General features: G+C 33.3%; 1 protein-coding gene and 1 long non-coding RNA gene across 2 annotated transcripts in view; both read right to left on the bottom strand.

The window, feature by feature from the left end:
• The window catches only part of LOC138130163 (prolactin-releasing peptide receptor-like), a 51,633-nt gene that overhangs the window by 8,335 nt on the left and 21,243 nt on the right, over positions 1 to 22,055 (bottom strand). The window contains exons 3-4 of the mRNA XM_069046557.1: positions 13,216 to 13,307; positions 1,742 to 1,894 (exon numbers count right to left, since the gene is read on the bottom strand). Of these exons, the coding sequence (XP_068902658.1) occupies positions 1,742 to 1,894; positions 13,216 to 13,307 (245 nt within the window). The remainder of the gene's footprint in view (positions 1 to 1,741; positions 1,895 to 13,215; positions 13,308 to 22,055) is intronic.
• LOC138132072 (uncharacterized) lies at positions 8,452 to 9,808 on the bottom strand. Its single transcript, XR_011159975.1, has 4 exons — positions 9,629 to 9,808; positions 9,458 to 9,571; positions 9,161 to 9,400; positions 8,452 to 9,097 (listed from the first exon to the last, which is right to left on the bottom strand). It is a non-coding gene; the product is annotated as an uncharacterized lncRNA (long non-coding RNA).

Here is a 22,055-nt window from a genome sequence, read left to right as displayed (position 1 = left end):
ACAAAGGAGTCCTCGATGTTGTCCAACATATGATTTTGAAAGATCGATGAATCATAGTAAAATGAATATCAGAGTCTTTGAACATCTGATATGAATGGGTTTTTCATAACATTGACAATGAATTCGGTATGAGAAAATTATCAACAAAATGGATACCTATCCAAATGCCTGAATGCTGTTCGACATTAAATGAAGGTGACAAGATTCAGATGGATTTGCAAGCAATTTGAGAATCGTTGAACCTTGTAACATGAGGTACTATAAATTATTCTTAAGAATTTTAGCCTAAATCTTCTTAGTAAAATGTTTGTATTAACCGAGATAATTGATTGTATGTTTTTATTGTTTTCTACAATTTTGAGTCCGGTCCTGTCTATTTCTCCGCTGTACTTGATTAATAACTGACGTGGCCCAGGATAAAAGGAACGCTTCAACTTCGAAAACACCCTGTAGTTAAAACGGATGAAATTTTAGTTCATCATTATGACCCAGAGACCAAAGAAATGTCAAAATAATGGAAACATGTTTGTTCTTGACGTTCTTCGCGTGTCGCCTTCATTTTCTGAGATAAAGATGTGGAAATTTTCGCTGATCACATCCAGCAAGGAAAATCGAAGACGGGAAATTATTACTGTTCTTTGTTAACAAAAGGAAAACTTTCTAAAGCTACATTGTTTTTGCAAGACAATGCACCTGCTTGTTGCAGGGCGGCAATTTAATGATCCGGTTTTAAAACTGCCAATCATGCAGCATATTCTGTTTCAAAATAAATGGAGGTCGATACTCCAGAAGCTTAGTTTGCAGACCAACTTTTTTTTTTTTATAATTTTAACCTGCTTTATGAACGTTGTGTTAAGTGTATAGAGTTGATGGATGATTATGTTGAATAAAATAATATCGGGTGTTCATTTGAATTTATCCTCAAAATTGGCGTCGAAGAGTCGGTTGTGAAGTCATCAGTCTGCCAGGTAAAAACACGAACAACGCAAAAATTGAGGTTAGATTTAAACAGCTTCTCCGTAACCTATAATCCGTGATGCGTTCACAATCGACTCTTCAACACCTACTTTCAGGATACATTTAAATGGACACCTGATATTATTTCGCAAATATGTAGTTACCTTTTAAACTAGTCTAGAAATGTATCAATACCCCCTCGTAATCTGGATATCATTATTTGTGAACAGATATTTTAATGATGTTCACTCTACTTATCAGTATGTATTTAAAACAATTGTAAGTTGTTTGCTATTGATTTATTTTTTGACTACTGTGTGATTGTCTTCTTGCTTTCCAATTACACGATATATCGGACGCAACCATCACATTCGACTCTTTTACACTAGAGCAGACAACATAATCGGTTAATTGTGATAAGGGTGGTTTAATATCACCGATAAGGGTGCTTTTTCACGGTCGAAATGTCATTAGTAATGAAAAGCTTTCCTGCTCACGTATCACAGGCTTATCGTCGTGTGAACTTCGAATATAGCAAATAATAAAAAAACTGCTCAATTTAAGCTTTTACAAAAATCGCCCCAAAGGGTGACACAGTTTACTTCCTGTGGGGTTTAATCTCGCAACGTGGCCGAAGTCTGAGTCTGAGTCAGCTTCATCGATTCCGATTTTCTTCGAAGACTCCTTCTGGCTTCGTCGATTACGGTATATTCAAGATGTAACAATTAAACAACAATCACGATGTCAACTGGAACGTTAAGAAAGTAAATTTGTTTAGACTCACCGGAAATCCGTGGTTGTCGAGTGCGAATCGGTCCTGGAACGTCCCTCCCGTCGAGTTTCGAATTTTATCACTGTCAGGGAACTCTGCTGAGTCTGCAGTTCTCTTGAAACTTTCACGTAAAAGTAAGATATAGTGGCGAGAGGAGAAGCATACCTAAAATGCACATACATGATCAGTGCAAGTGTCAACGGTACGAGTATACTACTATATAAGGCTGCTAAACCAAATTCCGTTGCATCAAGCAAACGTTCCCGTGCAGTATTTTATATTGTTCTCTGAAGCTACAAAGTAGAGGGTGAAGATACCCGCGTCTTTTCGCGTATATCATTTTATTAAGGCAAATGGCTTGCGCACACTTTCTAGTGCAGGTAGAAGCACACATTATCTCGAAACTTTTTATTGGATTGTGGAAAAGTCGGAGTGAGTGCTCTTTGGGGTGCAAAGTTTCAAAAAATGTTTTATCAACATCCATTTAGGGACATTTTTAAGCCATAAAGCCAATCGGTTCGAAAGCTCAAGCTGTTTTTGGGCGTTTCCGTAGAGGGAATAAAAAGAGTAATGGCTGTACATTTCAATTCGTAATAAATGGTCGGAAGAGCTCACGATAAACATATAAATGTTTGAAACCCGAAGGGTAGATGCATGTGACAGATGAGTCGCTCCCAACTATGACCGAGATTTATATTTAATGAAAGAAAAAGATAAATGGTACAACCTTAAATGTAGTTTATTGTACAAATACAAAAATATTGTAAACATTATATTCGAAAGTGAGAAAAATAGCAATACCTAATATTACTGTATGCACTTGACACTCTGCGTCCTCTCTCTCTATTCAATTTTCGATTGTAACATATCCTTTGTTATAAATCTACTATTGGAAAGTTGTTTAAATAATGGGTTCACTGGCTTGTCAACATGTTTTCAATCAATAAAAACTTAAATCAAATATTCAAATTGGTATCTCCTGGCTCTGCTGGCCGTATGTTTGTAAATCCCTTGAGTTATCGAATGTATCCTTTGTCAATAAAAGACATTTATTGCAAATTTGATCCCTAAGAACATGGACATATTCTAGTGGCAATGGAAATACTTTGATTTTAGGAAATTCCTTAAAGAAATGTAATAAACTAATAAGTCTCCTTTTCTTATGACAATATACAGTGCATTTTTTTAACTGTTGCCATAGGGAATTGCATGGTAAAACTTATACCCCCTGTTAACTTTTGTTCTGATGAAAATATTCAAACCATTTTTGGAACAAGGTTTGAAGATTTTTTAAACTATCGGACAGAATACAATTCAATATCCTAAACTGTCGAAAAAGTTGTGAAATAGTATATTTCAAACCAAGGTAAGAAAGTGGTTTCTTGCAGACCGCAGGCAAAGATTATAAACCGAGTCGTAGACGAGGTTTGTAAGTGCCTAAGGTCTGCAAGGACACTTTCTTAACAAGGTTTGAATACAATTTTTTTCCCTACCGGCACAACTTTGTTGAAAAAAGTCAAAAAAGATGGTTATATTCGTGATTAAAACGAAAATTTTGAGAATTGAATAGTAGGCTGTGTTATTTGTTTAATTAACTTGTCATCGCATTTGAAGATTTGAGGTTTGTTCGAAAATTTGATATAAACAGGGTAAAGTAATCTACCTACCTAGCTTATCTGTTTATTTTCCAGATTATATGATTGACCTACCAACTTACTTCATTGAATTGGCTTTCATTTATCAATAACTTATTTCACTTTTGACACTTTTGACATTTGTATTTTGGTACAGTTTTACCATAAACATTTCATGATTAACTTTCTTACCTTAGCGAGAAAGTTGAATTTTCTCACCTCAAATGAGGTATCCACAGCCTACATTTCTAACCGGTAGGGAGAAAAAAATATTTTCTAGCGCGCCGGAATGATAGTACATCGAGCGGCCGCCAGAATAGCGTCCCTGTCGGCTCAACCAGCCAGCACCTGACCATCTCCACTTTTGACTTTTGTTACTTTAATTTAAAAAATAAATAGCGAGATCTCCTCGAGGCTATGATTAAAATAAATAACAAAATAAAATATAAAATCTAATTTTTGTTCCCATATCGTCTACTACGTTTTTGTCAAATTATTTACGTTCATTAATTTCAATTTTGAAGAGTAAAATTAGTAAAATAAAACTGCTTGTCGTTGTTCAAACAATATGCATTATGTAGTCTTATTAATGAATTAATGATCTATTACAAAAATAAAAATTAGCACCAAACCTGCAGTGGATAATAAGTTAACAGAGGATATTATTTTTACCATGCAATTATGTAATTCCCTATGGCAACAGTAAAAAAACGCATAAGAGGTCAACCAGAAACTGTGGAGAAATTAAGGGCAAGAATAACTGAAGCTTGGAATTCCATTACAGTGCGACATTTACAAAACACGTGAAGAAATTTTCAAGATCGCTTCGGACATTGTCCAGCAGTCGAAGGAAAACACTTTGAACAATTCCTTTGACAATTTCTGTTAATTTGTTGAGTTACTTGTGTCATAGCCTCGAGGAGATCTCGCTATTTTTTAAATGAAAGTGACAAAAGTCAAAAGTGGAGATGGTCAGGTGCTGGTTGCTGGTTGAGCCGACAGGGACGCTATTCTGGCGGCCGCTCAACGTACTATCATTCCGGCGCGTTAGAAAATATTTTTTTCACAACTTTTTCGACAGTTTAGAATATTGAATTGTTATCTATCCGATAGTTTAAAAAATCTTCAAACTTTGTTCCAAAAATGGTTTGAATATTTTCATCAGAACAAAAGTTAACAGGGGGTATAAGTTTTACCATGCAATTCCCTATGGCAACAGTTAAAAAAAATGCACTGTATAAACACTTTTCTTATTCCTAAAATAATATGTACCATTATCGCTCATACCTTATTGTTAGATCTTTAGAATTTCTTCGGAGTAAAAAATGTTTTTTCTATTATTGATTCAAAAAATTGAAATTCACGCATAGTTATCGGTGCCTGAAGTGGGTCATTTTCTAACGTGTATTTCTTTTTGCATTGTTAGTAAGATCGAAACCATAGAAACCATACAAAACAGTGTGTGAAATGCGATTTCACGCACACGACTATTTCTGTGTTTCACTTCACGCACTATATTTTATTAGTTACCTAGCAACATGGTCACTGCATTGAAACTTCAGAGTTCCTTCAAAAATTTGAATTTTTAATTTCAATTTTTTGAATCAATTATAGAAAAAATATTGTTTATATTTCGTGCGTGAAGATGTTTTTGTGCATTCAAAGGCTTATACTGCCTCGACCTTCGTCTCGGCGTAAAAGACCTTTTCATGCACAAAAAACACTCTCTTCACGCACTTAATATAAAAATAACTATTGTTCTTAAATAAATTATTAAATAGTTTATTTTGTGTATAGTGGATTTTTTGAGGTTAGCGGAATCAATCATTAGAGAGTTTTTGCAAACCGTTTGATTATGCCCGTCAAACTTTAACAACAACGTCATTTAATATCGTAGGTCTTAAATAAGAGTTTAGAGAGTTTTCGCGTTACGTTCCGTTAAAATAACCGGTACGCTATTCGCGAGCAATTAGCGTAATCGTTTATTGTAATAATGAATCGGTTACGCTATTGCCTAGCAACACCGGCGTTAGCGTACACGGTTATCTGAAAAACGTAACGCGAAAACTCTCCTTTTTGCAAAACGTTTTACTTATCGGTAAACTTTAACTTAATTAAAAATACATAAATTTAAATTTCAATCACTGCTATGTCCAGATGGAATTATTATAATTAATAATTCATTATATTAATTTATTATAAGCAGTTTTGTAAATGGCCAACGAATCAAAATTTATGAAGATAGCGCCTATCCTTTGAGAAATCATTAATGTTATAAATCTAATCTTGGAACCTTTACTAGACGACAGTTTTTCGAAAATTAAATTTCTAATTGATATACTTACGTCTTACGTTATTCGATTAACGTACGTACGACAACGAACTAGAAAAGACACGTAATACGTCTTTGGTTTAACGTTTACGACAACGACACATTTTTCTGTAGCCTAGCGACGAGAGAATAACCTACGTTAAATTCGATAAAACGGTTTGCAAAAACTCTCTACAGCTAGTTTGTTACGGCCGTAATAAGCGAAGCGCAGTTCAGATTTAGTAGGCCATGTAAATACGAAAGTCAAGCGACATCTTCAGCGTCCCTGTGAAACTACATTGAAACAGGCGTCGGTCGTAAATCTGGAACAGACTCTTGGATTAAAACTGTTAAATAGAAAATAGAAAGGTCTTTCAAATATGTATTACGTGACCTCCCTTGATATTTGAAATGTCAAAGTTGACAGTGCCATCTTTATAGATTCAGTTTCGCATAAAAAAAAATAGACCATACCATTTAATTCTTTTGTTGGATGTCTCTATCTTGTCTGTTTCAAAAGTTGACTGGGAGCGAGGGGCTATTTCCCTCCGCACTGTGTAAACAATTAAATTAAATTATGGTACTGTTGTAAAGAGAATTTAAAATAATATATCATTCGACCACTGTTCCTTGTGCAGTTTCTCTAATAATATGAGGTAAAACCCTGCAATTGGTACCGTTGTAAAGAGAATTTAATATGCTTTAAAATGATATATCACTCGACCCTTGTTTTCTATAATAATTATAAGAGAGGATGACTGGGAAGATGAAATTGCACTGCTGAATTTCTTGCTATTATGTGTCTCTCTATTCTAGACAACAGAACTGACGTATTTTGGTGTTTCCCAGATAACTCGACTGAATATTTTTCTTTGAGGCACTCTGTATTGTTCAAGTCAGTTTTGGCAACGGACGAAACATTATTCTTCCCAGTTATTTGCACTTTCCTTGATAGCTTATCCTCACTTTGTACAATAATGTTTTATTGCTGATTATTCGACATTCACATTCCAAGCTCTCGAAAGTTTCAGACTGACACCTGGTGAAGTAATAGGAATACATTTTCTATTTTCTCTGTCAGTCATTTTCCATAGTTATTTTTTAGACGTTTGATAACGATCCATCAGGTGCAGCTTCGCAGTCATATTTACTGTGGAGAAACAATATGAATCGATTTAAGTGGTTTCATAGTTTTTAGATGTGGAAAGGAATTCTCAAGGAACCTTTCCTGAATGCAATTTCTTACTCGGAAATAAATTATTTGTCATCCACTCTTTTCTATTCTTGAAATACTAAATAAGTAAAGTTTCCCTACAACCCAAGTTTGTTTTCTTTAAAAATATTCCTTCATCATATGTTGGCAATAAATCAGCCAAAACATTATTTATCCATTCCTGCAAGATTTATCCTTGCTTATTGACACATTTCCTATACATCACTCATTCTAGAACGTTATGTCTATTTTGGAATTTGTCCAACCATTCTGTATTCGCAAAGACATGAATTTATGCCAATGATTCGACAAAGTAAAGAACCTTTTTTGTCATAAATGGCTTAGAAATGAGGAGAGGTCACTAAATTATTTAAGCACAGCAGAGCTCATATCTTCATAAATACATGATTTGAAATGTTTCCGGACATTACATACAACCTTTTGCAACTTTTTTCAAATTTTAAATAATGGTTTTTCAATATTGTTGATGAAGTAGTTGTGAGTACTCCAAAATACGCATCAATGCTTTCTTTTCTTTATGATGCCTTCAAGCCTTCATCACCTTCTTAACTAACGTTTAATTTTTTTGATAAAGTCGTCGATTTCTACTTTCTGTTTCGAGCACCATATGCTCAAAAGAATCAATTGATAAGATGGAGATAATTAAAATAAGACGCTGGAGAAAATGTAAACAACCTAAGACTATTAAAAATAAAATACAAATAAAAACTACCATCCCAGGTGATAGAAGGGACATACTTTAATAAAATCGGCTTTTTAAAAGCGTATCGTAAATTATTATCCTTATAAAAGTTTTTGCAAACTTTAAATGCCGGGAAGATTCCATTCAAAACAAACAAGTTTAAAGTCCTAACTCAGAACATTCACGTTATAGAGATGACTGACAGTAACTCCACTTCGAAATAAAGAAAAATTTCAACTGTGTCACGCAAAGCGTGTTGTATTTTGCAAGTTTAGAACCGAGATGCGACACACAGGCAATTTGCAATTTTTATTTATAGTCGTGGTGGTGCTAGTCGTAATAAAATTGAATTTAATTGTCAGATACGAACCATCTATTGTGCCTAGTCATGAAAATGCAATTGCATTCAATCGGTTTGCATTTATGGTCGCATTTTACACCGGCTGAATGATTTATGACAGATCAATTAAACCGTCGATATCCAGATGAAAATAAAAATTAACGCACACGTGGGTATAGGTATAGCAGAATTTATAGCGAGTGTTGAGAATGTGATACACTAAATCAACAAAAAGAATACAATTGAAAGCCTGAGTGAATAATGTAACGCAAAGGGCAAATTGATATTGAGCGTGCACATCAGTGCAAAAATGAGAAACTGAAAAATGGTCTAATAGTATATTATTCAATGAGCGAATAATGATGGCTATTACTCGTGAGGATGATTTTGTGTCCGAGTGGCGTAATTCATCTGAGCGAGTAATAGCCATTATGCGCGAATAGAGTACTATACTTTTTCTACGACTATGAAGAGAAATTGATAAATAAGTTTCGTTATTAGATAAACTGAAAGTGACGTTTTAAAATTATTACTTTTTATACTTGATACCATTGCATTAAAATTTGCGATTGGACTTCATAAACTAAAGTCTATTTTTTCCTGGTAGGCGCGTGCGTGCGCATCTCCGAAAGGTAGAATCACATAGCTAAGATTTTTAGCAGGATGCAGGAATTGTTAGTATTTTTGGTTGCATATTATTTAGGGGGATCAGTATTTGTGGTTGCAGATTAAAACTCATGTTTATGATTTAATTTTTGTATAATTTGTAAAATGTAAACAAAAAAGTTTATGAATCAACTCGTGGAAAAATTGATAACAAATATTATATGTACAACATTTTTTTATTTTATACACACAGGAGTTAAATTGGGTACAAAACAACTCGATACTTTTGGATTCAATCGTTAATTTAAAAAAAAAATAAAATAAAATATCAACAATAATCACATAAAAAAAATTACAGTGACATCGACAATAATTGTCAGTTCACATGAAAGCGGCAAAAATTTCATAACATGGACAAGGCCTGCTTCGACTACAATCATTTCTAATAACCAGAAAAGGTCTCCCTTCTTGGCGTATTTTTTTTATTTCCCGTAAATATCTTCTTCGCCAAGATATGTCTTCTCTTTCTATTAACAGGCTTTTTCTGTTTCGTTATTTGTGCTATTTGAAATAAACATAGATTTCAATGTTTTATAGTTAACTGAAAACAATGTATGTACTTACTTGAATTTTAATTCGTGTAAAACATTATAAAGCTTAGAACGACTGATGTTTGGAATTTCTTCATTGTTTTGCACTTCCCTGTACACAGCATCAATTGTAGGAATTCTGTTTGCAGAGAAAAATGAGTGCACTGTTTTTCGAATGAGATATTTTTGATGTTCATCCATTTCCTATCAGGTTTCTTCAGTGCCTGTAATTGCCCACACTTCTTTTCTTCCGCCAAGTATCATTGTGTTGAACCTTCAACACAAAGTAATTAAGCTGTGATACAACAAAAAAAACCTCAGAAATCAATACCAGTATAATCTGCAGTTTTTTCCATTTGAGCCGTCTTGGTTAACTCGGCAAAATCCTTGGAGATCCCACGAAATACTTAAACGATCATTTCTTTCTCGGCTTGTGAGAAATTTGCTATAAATATGCATTAATAAAAAACTGTTACTTGATGTTAGCATAAATCCAACTTACGCCGTTTGGTGATCGAAATTAAGACATCTTGTTGACATATAAAAACTTCTTAACCTCTAAGAACTAAGAACTGTTTTTTTAATAAATAAACGGACACAACACAAAATACGCACAAAACACGAAAGGAAAACTAAGACACGATGAAACAAAAATGGCAGCTTGGACCTGATTGACAGTACAGAACACTGTAATAAGTGTAATATTGCACATTTCTCTAGTGTAAGTAGAAAAATAAAGTAACCAATAGGAAAGTCGCATTTCGTTGCAGGATTTTGTAAATGCGCACGCACGCGCCTACCAGGAAAAAATAGACTATAGTTGCTATGATATTTGCAGTGAGTTTTGAAATTATTATTCACCAGGCCGTGGCTAGTGAATCCTGTTATCCAATGAAAAACACTTTAATAATTACAGTATTGTCCAATAGGAGTAGAAAAAATGATTTTTTCTACGACCGCTAGTGTAAATAGCGAAAATCGCACCAACACTTGTTAGGGAATTTTACGATTGTAAATGTACGGTCGGTGGACAAATAAAACTGGGACACTTAAAATTTAATCTATGTAAATCAGACCATTGAATTGTCAATATATTTGTCAGTGTCTATATGATGTCATACCAAAGTTAACCTATTTGTGATAAAGCCGTGAAATTTGTAAATTTTGACTTATGTGATTGTCATTTTTGTCCCAGTTTTATTTGTCCATCGACTGTACGTAATATGCTCTTTACTACTCTCGTAATGTACTCTTGTTATAAATTGATATTCATTTGATAATGAAAAATAAAAAAAAAATACATTTCAAAATGTCACTGTAAGTTAGTGCTATGGAACCACAAGAAATTAATCTATAACGTGGATTAAACTACTATACCAGTTGTCAACACATTCTGAACAGATTGTTTTTTCGCACCAAAGAAATTCACAAGAGTCCAATTTTTACCATTTTGCGATGACGTCATTATCTAATAATTTCACGTATGTTTGAGCTAGAATCAGAAACAAATTTGAATTGATCATAAATAACTATTATTTTTCAAATTTGTTGATAATTGCTTCCGAAAGGTTATGTTTGTAATCAATGTAATAAGTGAAAGAAATTAAAAATTGTCAAATTGACAGGAGCATAAAATAACCACAAAGTAGCCAACAATAAATAAACGTGCCGCTTTTTTTTTGTCAGTTTCTGTCGTTTCAATAGAGAGAAAGTGGGGAAGGAAATCGTGACGTCACCTCAAAAGGGTAAAAATTGGACCATACCGTCTATTCTAACGACGACGTTATAGGTATCGAGCGTTCCAAAAAGTTTGTTCTCAAGTGGCTTGGTACTTGTTTTTGTTTCTATTAACACATGGTGTAGCCCAATTAACTGTTAAATCATTGATGGGAAACGTCATTAATAAATGACGGACTATCGAACTATTCATAACACAGAGATTTAGAAGGATCGAGTTCTAATTTCCGCAACATGCGATTTTCTACAAATTATTTCTAGTAAATGCAAATCGATCTGTCAAACCATTTTGTGAAACAGGAAATGTAGGACGAAAGGGAGGAAGTGGAGGACTATCAATACGTACTTTAGAAACTGGTGAAAGAGTTAGGAATATAATTAAAAATGAACCGAAAACTTCCATCCGTCATTTGTCGTAACAAATGGTTGTCAAGTAATATTTCTTCAGGATTTGCATCTTTATCCTTATCGAGTAATTGCAGTTCAATAATTACTTGCATAGTCTTTACTGTTCTATAAATGGTTCTTAAATACTCCACATAATGGTTTCATAGAAAAAAATTTGTTAATTCTTAGAATATGAATGAGAGTGTAAGAAACCTCAAAAGTTCATTGCAACCTCTTGTTATTTAAATAAGATAGGTGTGTGGGTAGCAATTAATGCAAGAAGAATAATGAGGCCTATATTTCTTGAGGGTAATAAACTAATTTTTTCTACAAACACTAGTAAAAAGTCAATTTTTAACACGGCGTACATGTACTCGTATTAAAAATTAAGTTTTTTCCACTAGTGTTAAAAGTAATGACAAGTCGTTTGTCACAATGACGTTTTGACAGAGCAGCACAGAAAGACCCATGAATACCAGAATAATAAGTTCTACCTACCTACAATCGAGGGACGGTGTTGAAAACAGGCAACACTTCATGTCTCAATGCTCTTCTGCTTCCTGCTTTCAATTATATTTTTAACATAACCTCATTTTTTAAGTGTTTTAATGGTGTTTGTACTGTTTGTAGAAAAAATAGTGTATGATATTCGTGTTAAAAGTGATTTTATTTTGTTCGAAGGGTTTCTCCACTCACTGCGCTCGTTCCGAAATCTTCCCTTCTCTCAAAATAAAATCTTACTTTTAACACTTATATCATAAATGACTATTTATTCAAAATTGAACTTTTATTTTACGGGAGCATCAGTGCAATACGGTATCAAGAAGAAATTTTACCACCATTTTAAAATGAACGCGATGACGATGATGAACTCCAGCATGGTTAATTCCAACAAGATAGTGCAATTCTCACTACCTTTATTAAACTATGGTAACGCTGCAAGAATTTTTAATAATCGATTCTGCACTTTCACACCCGGCGGCTTCTTTTCATGGACTTAAACAATGCTCCAAGATTGAAGAAATAAAGAACAAATCACAAATGCTAAAACATATTTCCAATGCATTGAAAAGCAATATAGCAACATGTTTTAAAATAGGAGATCGACATATTCACCACATTTCACAGTATGTAAACAATTTGCTACCTAATAATTTAATTCTGTTTTGCAAAAAGGCAAATACAGGTTGTCGCAAAAATTACGTAATAACGGTGCACAACGGTGTAAAAGAGATTACCGTAAACGTCAGAAAAATGTTAAAACATTTTTATTGGACTTATTTGCTGATTTGGCGGTCTTTGGAAGTGGCTCTTAACAGTTCAATTATTTCGAAATATATGTATTAAATTGTCATGACAGCTACCTCTAATCGTACATCACAAAGTACAAGATCACTCACTACCAATATCTAATTCTGCATAATAATAGAGAATTTTAAAGCTTTGGAAATCGAAAAAATTATTTAAAATCCACTACGATAACATTGCAAGGTAATGATGTACGAGTATATCTTTGTTTACATTGTATTACCGTTAATAATTGATTTTTTTGTCTGAAATTTTTTTTCATGTACATTTAAACATCTTCGATAAGGTAGTAAGTAGTATAGTACACCAATTTTGAGACACCCTGTATGTATGATTTGAAGGAAATGTGAAAGCACACTAAAAAGACGATCTCCGTTTATTAGAGAGAGAGAAAACATGTTTGACAATACATTTTTTGAACACTCTATACCTTTACGATGTTGAAAATGGAATATATTAAGTTATCGAATGTAATTCTGTTGAGAGCTTTTTTCTTCTAATGGCACATTAATTTAATGTAAAGATGCGTTTATAATAGATAAAATAATAGTCCAACACTAACAACCTAAGTGTCAAAGAAACTATTGCAGATAAATAAAAAAAAATTGCACTGTGTTTAATCAAAAATAGTGGGATTCTTGTAAAGGAATAACTTACATAATAAGGAAAATTCCTCTCATGTATTCTTGCATATCGTCGGCCAAATTGATGAGGCAAATCCCCACTCCATCTAAGGCCGAAATATGTTTCTGCAAAAAAATGTACACTGGCAGTTATCTCGAAATGATTGATTTCTGCGGGTTGTAAACATTAACTACAAGGTTGCTCGTTATTCAAGAAAAAAATTGCTAATCCAAACAACTCATTTGGAATATGAATCCCACACTTTATTACGGTTATATCGGTCCTGAAAGTGATTAAGTTGAGTAAACAAAATTAATACGCCACTTTCCTGCTAAATTTAGGTGTATCAGCTGGCGTCAAGTAGTCGAGACATGTTATCACCAACCCCATGCGGTAAGTGTCACTGAAACACTACCCTTAACATTAATTGCATCATTCAAAATTGTCCGCTGTGGTAAAACGGTTTCGGGAAAACGACCGGTTTTAAACGATCATTAAAATTAATTTATTAGTAATGTAAGTACTTTGGTACTAGAAATTGCAGCCGTTAAACGAAACACAAAGAAATTACAGGATTTAAAGAAGTGACATGAATGCTGCAGGACAATTCCAAATTGCCTAAACGATTTGCATTGTACGTTAAGGGTAGAAATAAATCGCGAAAACGATTGTAGTTTTTTGCTTTTTTTACTTAATTACAACTAGACTCCCTGAAGAGTCATTGAGCGAAGATGGAAATGTTGTTCCCTGTAAATTTAAATTTTTCGTAAAATATTTTGTCAAAGTACGACAGAACCATTATTTAAAGTGGTGATTTATTGTTTAGATGAAACTTGCAGACTTTTTCGTCGAAATATGTAATTGGGTACAATTCGGAAAGACCAACTTTGTAATATGTAATTAGCAACGGTGAAACTTAATTAATCAAAAACGGAATGAGTCGATTCAAAAATTATTCTGCATTTCTGGCTTTGCAAATAACAGTATGTATATACCACTTGCTTGTTGTGCTCGTTTTTATCACGTCCACTTCGAATTTTTTTTTTTTTATTAGAATCAGAACATCTGGTCCGGCAAATATAGTGGCTTTCTCAATACATACTATTAAATTCGACTAAGCAAATTAATTTGTACCAGCAAATGTAATTTAGTTAATTAAATTTTGACGTGATAATAATTTTGTCTGAGATAGAAGGGTATTTGTATAAAAATGAATTAAAATTAGATCAGTCGAGGATCAGACAAATTCTCTTTTGATCAATAAGGTCGACAAAGTTGCCATTTCATTTGAAATTTTTTATTAAAATATGCTAACGAGAATTTTGTAGACAATATTATTTGTCATTTTAATGAAAACTGTTTGCATCAAAACACAACGAGTATTAGTACGAAGTTGAAATGAAATCAAGTGATGAAATGAGCGTGCTAGGAGCTCGCACAATACCGAGAGCTTCCACCTATTTTGGACAAACCGATGAAAGTAATTAGCTTCGAAGTTAATGAAGTATTGTTTGCTGGAATTATACGAAGGTAAAGTCTTGGTAATTTGACTTAATCACGCAAAGAGGAGTATTTGTGTTTTTAAATGTGCGTACAAAACAAGCGTGAAATGATTTTTTCCATGGATTCCTCGTCAGAGGACAGAAAAACTAGGTCATTATTCGTAACAAACCGCAAATATAATTTAATTAATAGTGATGATTCTGATAGGTTCTACATGTACTTTTGATTTTTGGGTTAATTCCAACTAAACGCCCTTAAGAACGAAATTTGTGTTAAGTGTAAATTTTAATGTTTCTCAAAATAATTTAAGAAGAGTAGAGAGAAGAGTTTTAGGAATACTAATTGAAATAGGATTTCCCTTGCCATTCAACGTGGAAACGCTGCAAGCATTCGGGGCACTTTTCCAGATTCCGCATTATTATCGGAAATTTTTGTATTGTAAAACAAAAATATTATGTACTTAAGTTGATTAATTAAATTGTCGCGTCATTAATCTGATGTTAACAAATTTCAGATCCAGAATTCCAGAGAAAATTAATAAATTGTGGACTAGTTTATAGAAAGGATTAAATTTCATCCGCGATTAACCCATGAATCCGAAACTTCGATTAGTTCAATCTGATCAGGATCACGTATTCACTTAATCTCGCATTTGATTATCATTAACTTAATTTCGCTTCTGTAAACTGACCTTAAGTGACTTTCTTATTATGCCCAAATTTCGCCATGAGCGTAAATATAACACGAGTTATTAAATTGATATAATTTATTTCACTCTCGATTTTGGTCGTTGATCATGATCAATCCTATGGTTGGCGCGGCGAACCACTGGAGTAATCACGATATGTTTACGTGATAGTTCATAGTGACGTCATGAAAAGCCTGATTTACACTGCCTCGCCAAATTTGAGTTTTGTGCGGGAAATTTAAATCTTACTACATACTTTAAGAATGGATGGAAGTTCAGCTGCGTGCATTGAGCTGCACCATACTTCTTTATCCAATAGGAAACCATCCCCCGAAAATTACGTGAAGGTCACGCTAGTGTATTACTTCATTGAGTCGCCGCGCCAACAATAGTAAATACATATTCCCGAAAAATATTCTTCTCATTGGTCCACATAACATGTGAAGAACACCGACCACAAAAAATTATTTAAACTTATTTTGGTGGAAAAGGGAAAAATATGAAGTAAGGGCTAAGAAAGTGGGGTGTTTCAAAGCAACAGGAACTTGAACTTTGAAGTAGCTTGTAGTAACATCAATACCAAAAGCAGTATTTTGGGTCAGTTATAAATTTCAAGGTATATTTTTTAGTCTGTACGAATCTGTTGATTATTATATCTCTAATATGGGCTTTTTGTTCTACCGAACACATTCTTTAAAAACAATTCCTTCACTTGTTCGAATAATTCAGAACACCTGAATTAACACTGATAAACAACGAAAACTACTAAGTGAAAAGTGTGAACTGTCATATGTCAAAGTCCAAAAGCGGCGACAAATCTATGCGTACACCATAAATCAGAGCCCGATGTTACCATGTTAGAGAAACATTAAATAATGTATTTAGTAATACAGGGTGTTATGTAATTCGACGGCAATTACTTAACTGGTAATTTTGAGGGATAAAGTGAATCGTACTTTGTTGTTAGTTTTTGCTTCTCGTTCTTCGTTATCGGACTTGAAGGCACTAAAATGGACCAATAAGGGTTGAGAAAAAATATGCAGCAAAATTAGAAATCAAGTTGTAGTGCAGCTAAATTAATACATGCGTCAATGTAGTTGTTTTAAGACAGTAGCGCAGGGAAGGTGGGACAAAGGTGACAAAAATTTATCTTTTTTTAATATTGATTACAATTTAACAATTCTTTGATAAAAGGAAACACGAAAAATTATAAGAGATGTTCGAAATTCCTCCCATTTTGTAGCAAACAAGTTCTTACACGTCTAATGAAGGAATCCCTTACTGACTGAAAAATTTCAGTTTCTGTTCCACAACTCATTTACGTTAGTAGATTCGGAAGCGTGGAGGCCATGGAATTGGTCCATTTCTACAGATCCAACAATGTTCGAACTCAGCATTCAAAAAAAGTACAACATCGTGATGAGATAAACGTGGGGTGGAGCTCCATCAAGCATTAACCACGTATGCCTTCGTATTTCCAATGGATTTGATTTAAATAATTTTCGAAGTCATTACGCAAAAAGTGTAAAGATTTGGGAGTATAAATGGGTCAACAACCTCGTTTTGAAAAACCTGTCCACACATTGATTAAAAATCTATGCTGATGATGCCTTGATCTGTACAGATGTAAATTTTCGATGGACCAGTAATGTAGATTTCTTAAATATAACCTACCCTTCCGAGAAAAGTTTGCATTTAATCACAACTATTGTTTTAATATTTTGGCGTTTAACATGATTCCTAATTTTAAATTAATTTGACAAAACTTGTCTCATTGGTTGACTGTTCTCTCCTCTACTCTACATAACACCCTGTGTAAAGTGCAGATAATTGTAGCAATTACTATTTGCTGACATGCTGTAGCAGTTTTGAGAAACTTTTGTGAAAACAAGTCCATCAAATGTCAAAAAATTTAATATAAAACGACTCGCATGTGTTGTTTGTTAGCTTTAATTAAAAATGTTATTGTCTATAATGAAATTTATATAGCTGCTTTAATTTTCCACCTTCGTAATTCCCCATGTGGATATTGTTCTCCTTTGCTCAGCGACGATATTCCTCTTGTAGCTATTCTGCTTATAAGAAGTCATTAAATAGCAAATTTCCACCTTCACATGCACAATATGGTGATGAAAACTGGAATATACACATTTAACGAAAATCTTAGTAATTTGCCAATACTCGTATATCTACAGATTTTCATCAATGGCTAAATAATATTCTGATAATGAAAATTTCAGAGCCAGCTTCAAACTTCATTGAACGTACAACACAGATGGTTCTTGCGGGACTAAATCTTATAAGAATTTAATTAAAACCCCTTGACCTGTTTTACCTTAGCATTGTTTACCCAAAGCATAATGTACAATTTTGGAGGAATTAACGGCGGTATAAATCGAATCAGTTATGCTCGGATAAATATTTTTTCGGCTCTTTAATATCGCTACAATTAAAATGAAAACTCAAACTGTCATTTGCTTTTATTCTGGATATTTTTAAGATTTACAGTTTTTCAAGGTAGACATGATAATGAAATCTTAGAAGTCACAGAATTTTTCCGACATCATCAGAGAAGAGTTTGATGTGACTCTGATATCACGCCGTATTTGTATTTTGTATGTATTGAAGAAAATTCATTGGACAAGTGAAGTACCACTTTAGTGACAGAAATTGTATTAAAATTTTCATAATAATAAAGAGCTCAAACCAGATTTTAAATCGTAAATGGTATAAATCTAATTGATATCTTGGAGGTTATTGACATAACAATAAGAATAAATGGCCCTATCGCCTATTGGAATCACAAAAAATCACCTAAATAAAGGTACAATTGATTCGAAAAAAATAAAATCTTGAATAACTTAAATGTATGTGTACTATACGTGGTGGATTTAGGTCTGTCATAAAATTGCGTCAGCCATTATGAAGACAACGCCATCTTTAGTGCGGAACCAGATGTATGATCAACAACGGCTATGAAAAAAAAAATGATTTGAAAACATGAGGCTTAACTTGAATAATCCAGCCGGAAATGCCATTATTGCGATAGTTGTCATCAACGAAGATCAAAAATAGTTTTGCTTTGAGAACGGTTCCTAGATCAATCAGTCATCAACATTTGACCGAATTGCAATTCCGTAGATATGGCCCAATAGCACTATAATCCATAAAGTTAAAGTTATGTGAATATTAGTCTGTTGTGTATTAAGGTAAAGCTGCAGCACACGTTTTCGATGTTTTTGTTATTCACGGCCGCTATTGATCATAAATTTGTCGAAACATACCGTACAAAAGCTGATATATGTATGTTTTATGCATGTTTTAAAATCATACAAAGAAGTTTGTCCGAGTTTCAAATCAGCTTAAAGACTCTGTTGGAAAATGTACGTTAAGGAAATGTGCTGTAAATGTATACTAAACACTAATATGAAATTATCTCGACATGAACTAGGATAAGGGATAAGGGTTTTGTATTAAATTGTATTATTGTGTCTGAAACTTTCAATTGTAATATCATCTTGAAAGTAATCCACACAACAGGCACTCACTGCTGGATATTAAAACCACCATAAGAAGTAACAGTTGGTCTTTGTCGTAAATTTTAGATAGATAGTTAAAAATTTTAATGTTATACTCTTTCAAAGTGGCCCAAAATGAACAAGTTCTGTGAAATTACAATTTTATTTCATATTTTTATGACAGTTTTCTTTAGTTTAGAGTTTTATGGATTAGTACGAGTACGTAATTAGAAGTAGGCAGTTCTTTTACAGATCTTTTTAAATTATACAGGGTATGTATGTATGTACAAAGTGTCTATAAAAGAACGTATATCAAGAATCTTGTGGAATTCGAATATAACAAGTGTTCAATATTGAATTGTTCATCAAGTTAGCTATGACAGTATTTTTTAAGAGACAACAACATTGTAAATTAAGTTGGTTAGACAAAGATAGCGACAAAAATCAAAGCCAATTTGATGAACTTTTTAATTGAACACATGTTATTTGATTTTTGTCTTTTTGTAGGATGACTTTAATTACTCTTCAAGGTTTACATATTCTGGTACCAAGTAGAAAAACAGAGGTTATTAATTAGAACATGAATGACAGGTTTTTAATAGATTGTTGTAAGATGAAAATTAATTAGAATATAGAAAAACTGAAGAAAATCACTAAGACGTCGAACTCGCAACTGACGCTAAGATTTAATAATTTGACATTTGACTGTTGACATCTGATTTGACGGCTTCAACTGTTCGACATAGTTCGACACAATAAAATTATAGAACCGCACAATTCTACAAGACTCTTGATATACGTTCTTTTATAGACACATTCACATTGTATATGTATAAAGCGGCTGTAATGGATTGTTTACGGAAGAAAAGTAAAAAAACTGAAAGTTTGATCGTTTCGTCAAATAGATAAATGAATCGTTGAAACCTTAGGCCCTTGGTGCAAAGAAGCCATCGATTTCATTAATGTCATCGGAAACCGACTTATCGCGGAATCAGGCGATTCAAAATCAAAGAAATTCCTTTTCGAGAGGATTTCCCTTGCCATTCAACGTGGAAACGCTGCAAGCATTCGGGGCACTTTTCCAGATTCCGCAATATTATCGGAAATTTTTGTATTATAAAACAAAAATGTTTATGTAATTATGTTATTAATATAAGCTCTTTTTTTACAATCATAACTTGAATGAAAGGTTCAATTACAATTTAAGCGACAATTATATTCGGCTTTTGTTTCATCGCCTTGATTCAGATTTAATCCTAATTTAATATCTGTAATGTTGAAGTTTCGATGAAAATGTCCAGGAAATTTAGAACGGAATCATCGTAAGTTCAGTTTAATTTATCTGCCCTATTTGAAGCGTCGTCAAATCGTAAATTAGCTTCATAAGACAATTTGATGTTGAAATTTCCCTGAGTGCATCCTCCCTGCTTCCTGCAGCCACTTTAAAAATTACTTTACCTGTCTTCTCTCCATTCTCGGCATTTCATCAACCCTTTTCTTTAAACTGACGCAACATAAATGGTAATTACCTTAATCATTCTGGTAAATGTATGGAACATTTTCTGGCCCTCGCTGGCGAAGTTTATTTGTCTGTGGCCTTGTCAGATCGTATTATTAGATGTTAAAGTTAAAAGGCTAGCGTGAAAACTTGATCTTTTCATGACGAGAGTTTGAACTAAGTGCTGGAACGATCCAGAAAAACAATTTCAACTAAACGTTCTTGAAATTTATTTATTGGAGGGAGAATTTTATTCATTGTAAATTTTGATTTAATTTTTTTTTAAGTACTGACGCCATAATATTCTTTGAAATAGGTCATTTAAATACCGTTCACGTTGTTTTGGCATAATGGGAGGCCATGATTTATTTTTTTAACGTTGGACACACAATTTGATTTCCGTCACTAAAGTGCCTGACAATCGGATTTATCAAAATGAATATAACATTTGCTGAATTTCCCACGTTTTCTGAGTATTCTTCTATTGCAAACTAGTAAAACTGACAACAATGCACTACACATTGATGCTATTTATAACCTCAAATTTAGAAAAGCATAACATAATTCAACAGACAATGAAGTGACACTTTAGTATTATCAATCCAGCAGTATAATGTCGTATTTTGCTGACGATTGAAGAAAAACGTTTCTTTTTTGCGGCCTTTCGTAGAATTTGGATTAAACTACAAAAAAAAATATATGACAGCACAACGTAGGACTAATTGATTCTTTTAATAACAATTTTTGTTTTGTTTCTGTTGCAAAATAGAGTGAGTAAAATATTACAGTGTTTATTTAGAGGCATTATCGTTTCAATATGTTTTGTTTGATGTGTATATTAAATGCTGAAGCACAAAGATTAATACGTTCAAACATAATTTTAGGCAACAGATCGATGCAGCTCTTCCAAGATTAGGAGTAGAATCTTGTTTTATTAAATTTCCTTTTTGTTGTAGGTATTCAATAAATTTGTCGTCATGAGCGTAAACACAACACGAGTTATTAAATTGACATACTTCACTTTAGATATCACTCTCTGAGTACTTCTAGTAGACATATACATATTTTGTAAAAATATTGTCCTCATCGGTCCACATAACATATGATGAAAACCGACTACAAGAAAATGTCAATTTGTTTAGATGCGTGGGATGCGCACAAAACCTTAACTCGACCCTTTTATGTCGCAAAAAGGTTAATTATAAAACCATTCGCCTCGAAATGAACCCTTATAAATAACTAAAGGTGATGTGATGCAAAATGTGTCCAAAAACTACTCTAAATAAACTGAATAAAAGATTTCGGAAACGTTCTCTACAAAATACCCACTCCAAACCTTCTGTTTATGATACCTTCTTATCAACATCTTATTTAAAATGAATGCTAGTCGAAATCGATTTGCTTACAAATTTTTCATTTTTTATAAAGCTGCCCTCGTTATGTTGAACTTTTACGGCCAGAGCAGACAATCTCTGCCGGACACCAAACGATGGCAAATGCTATAAATCCAGTATAAATAAAGTACAACCGCTGGCAGCGTTTAGTGAAAAGGGCCTTTCCTAACCCTTTACCACAAGAAAATAAAGTTAATTCCGATACGTAAAGGGCTGCAACAAAATTCTAATAACACGGCCTAAGTTTCACACAAATGATTCTGCGCTGCAAA

This window comes from Tenebrio molitor, chromosome 5, assembly GCF_963966145.1.
Source record: "Tenebrio molitor chromosome 5, icTenMoli1.1, whole genome shotgun sequence".
NCBI lineage: Eukaryota > Metazoa > Arthropoda > Insecta > Coleoptera > Tenebrionidae > Tenebrio > Tenebrio molitor.
This window is presented reverse-complemented; position numbering and strand designations above follow the sequence as displayed.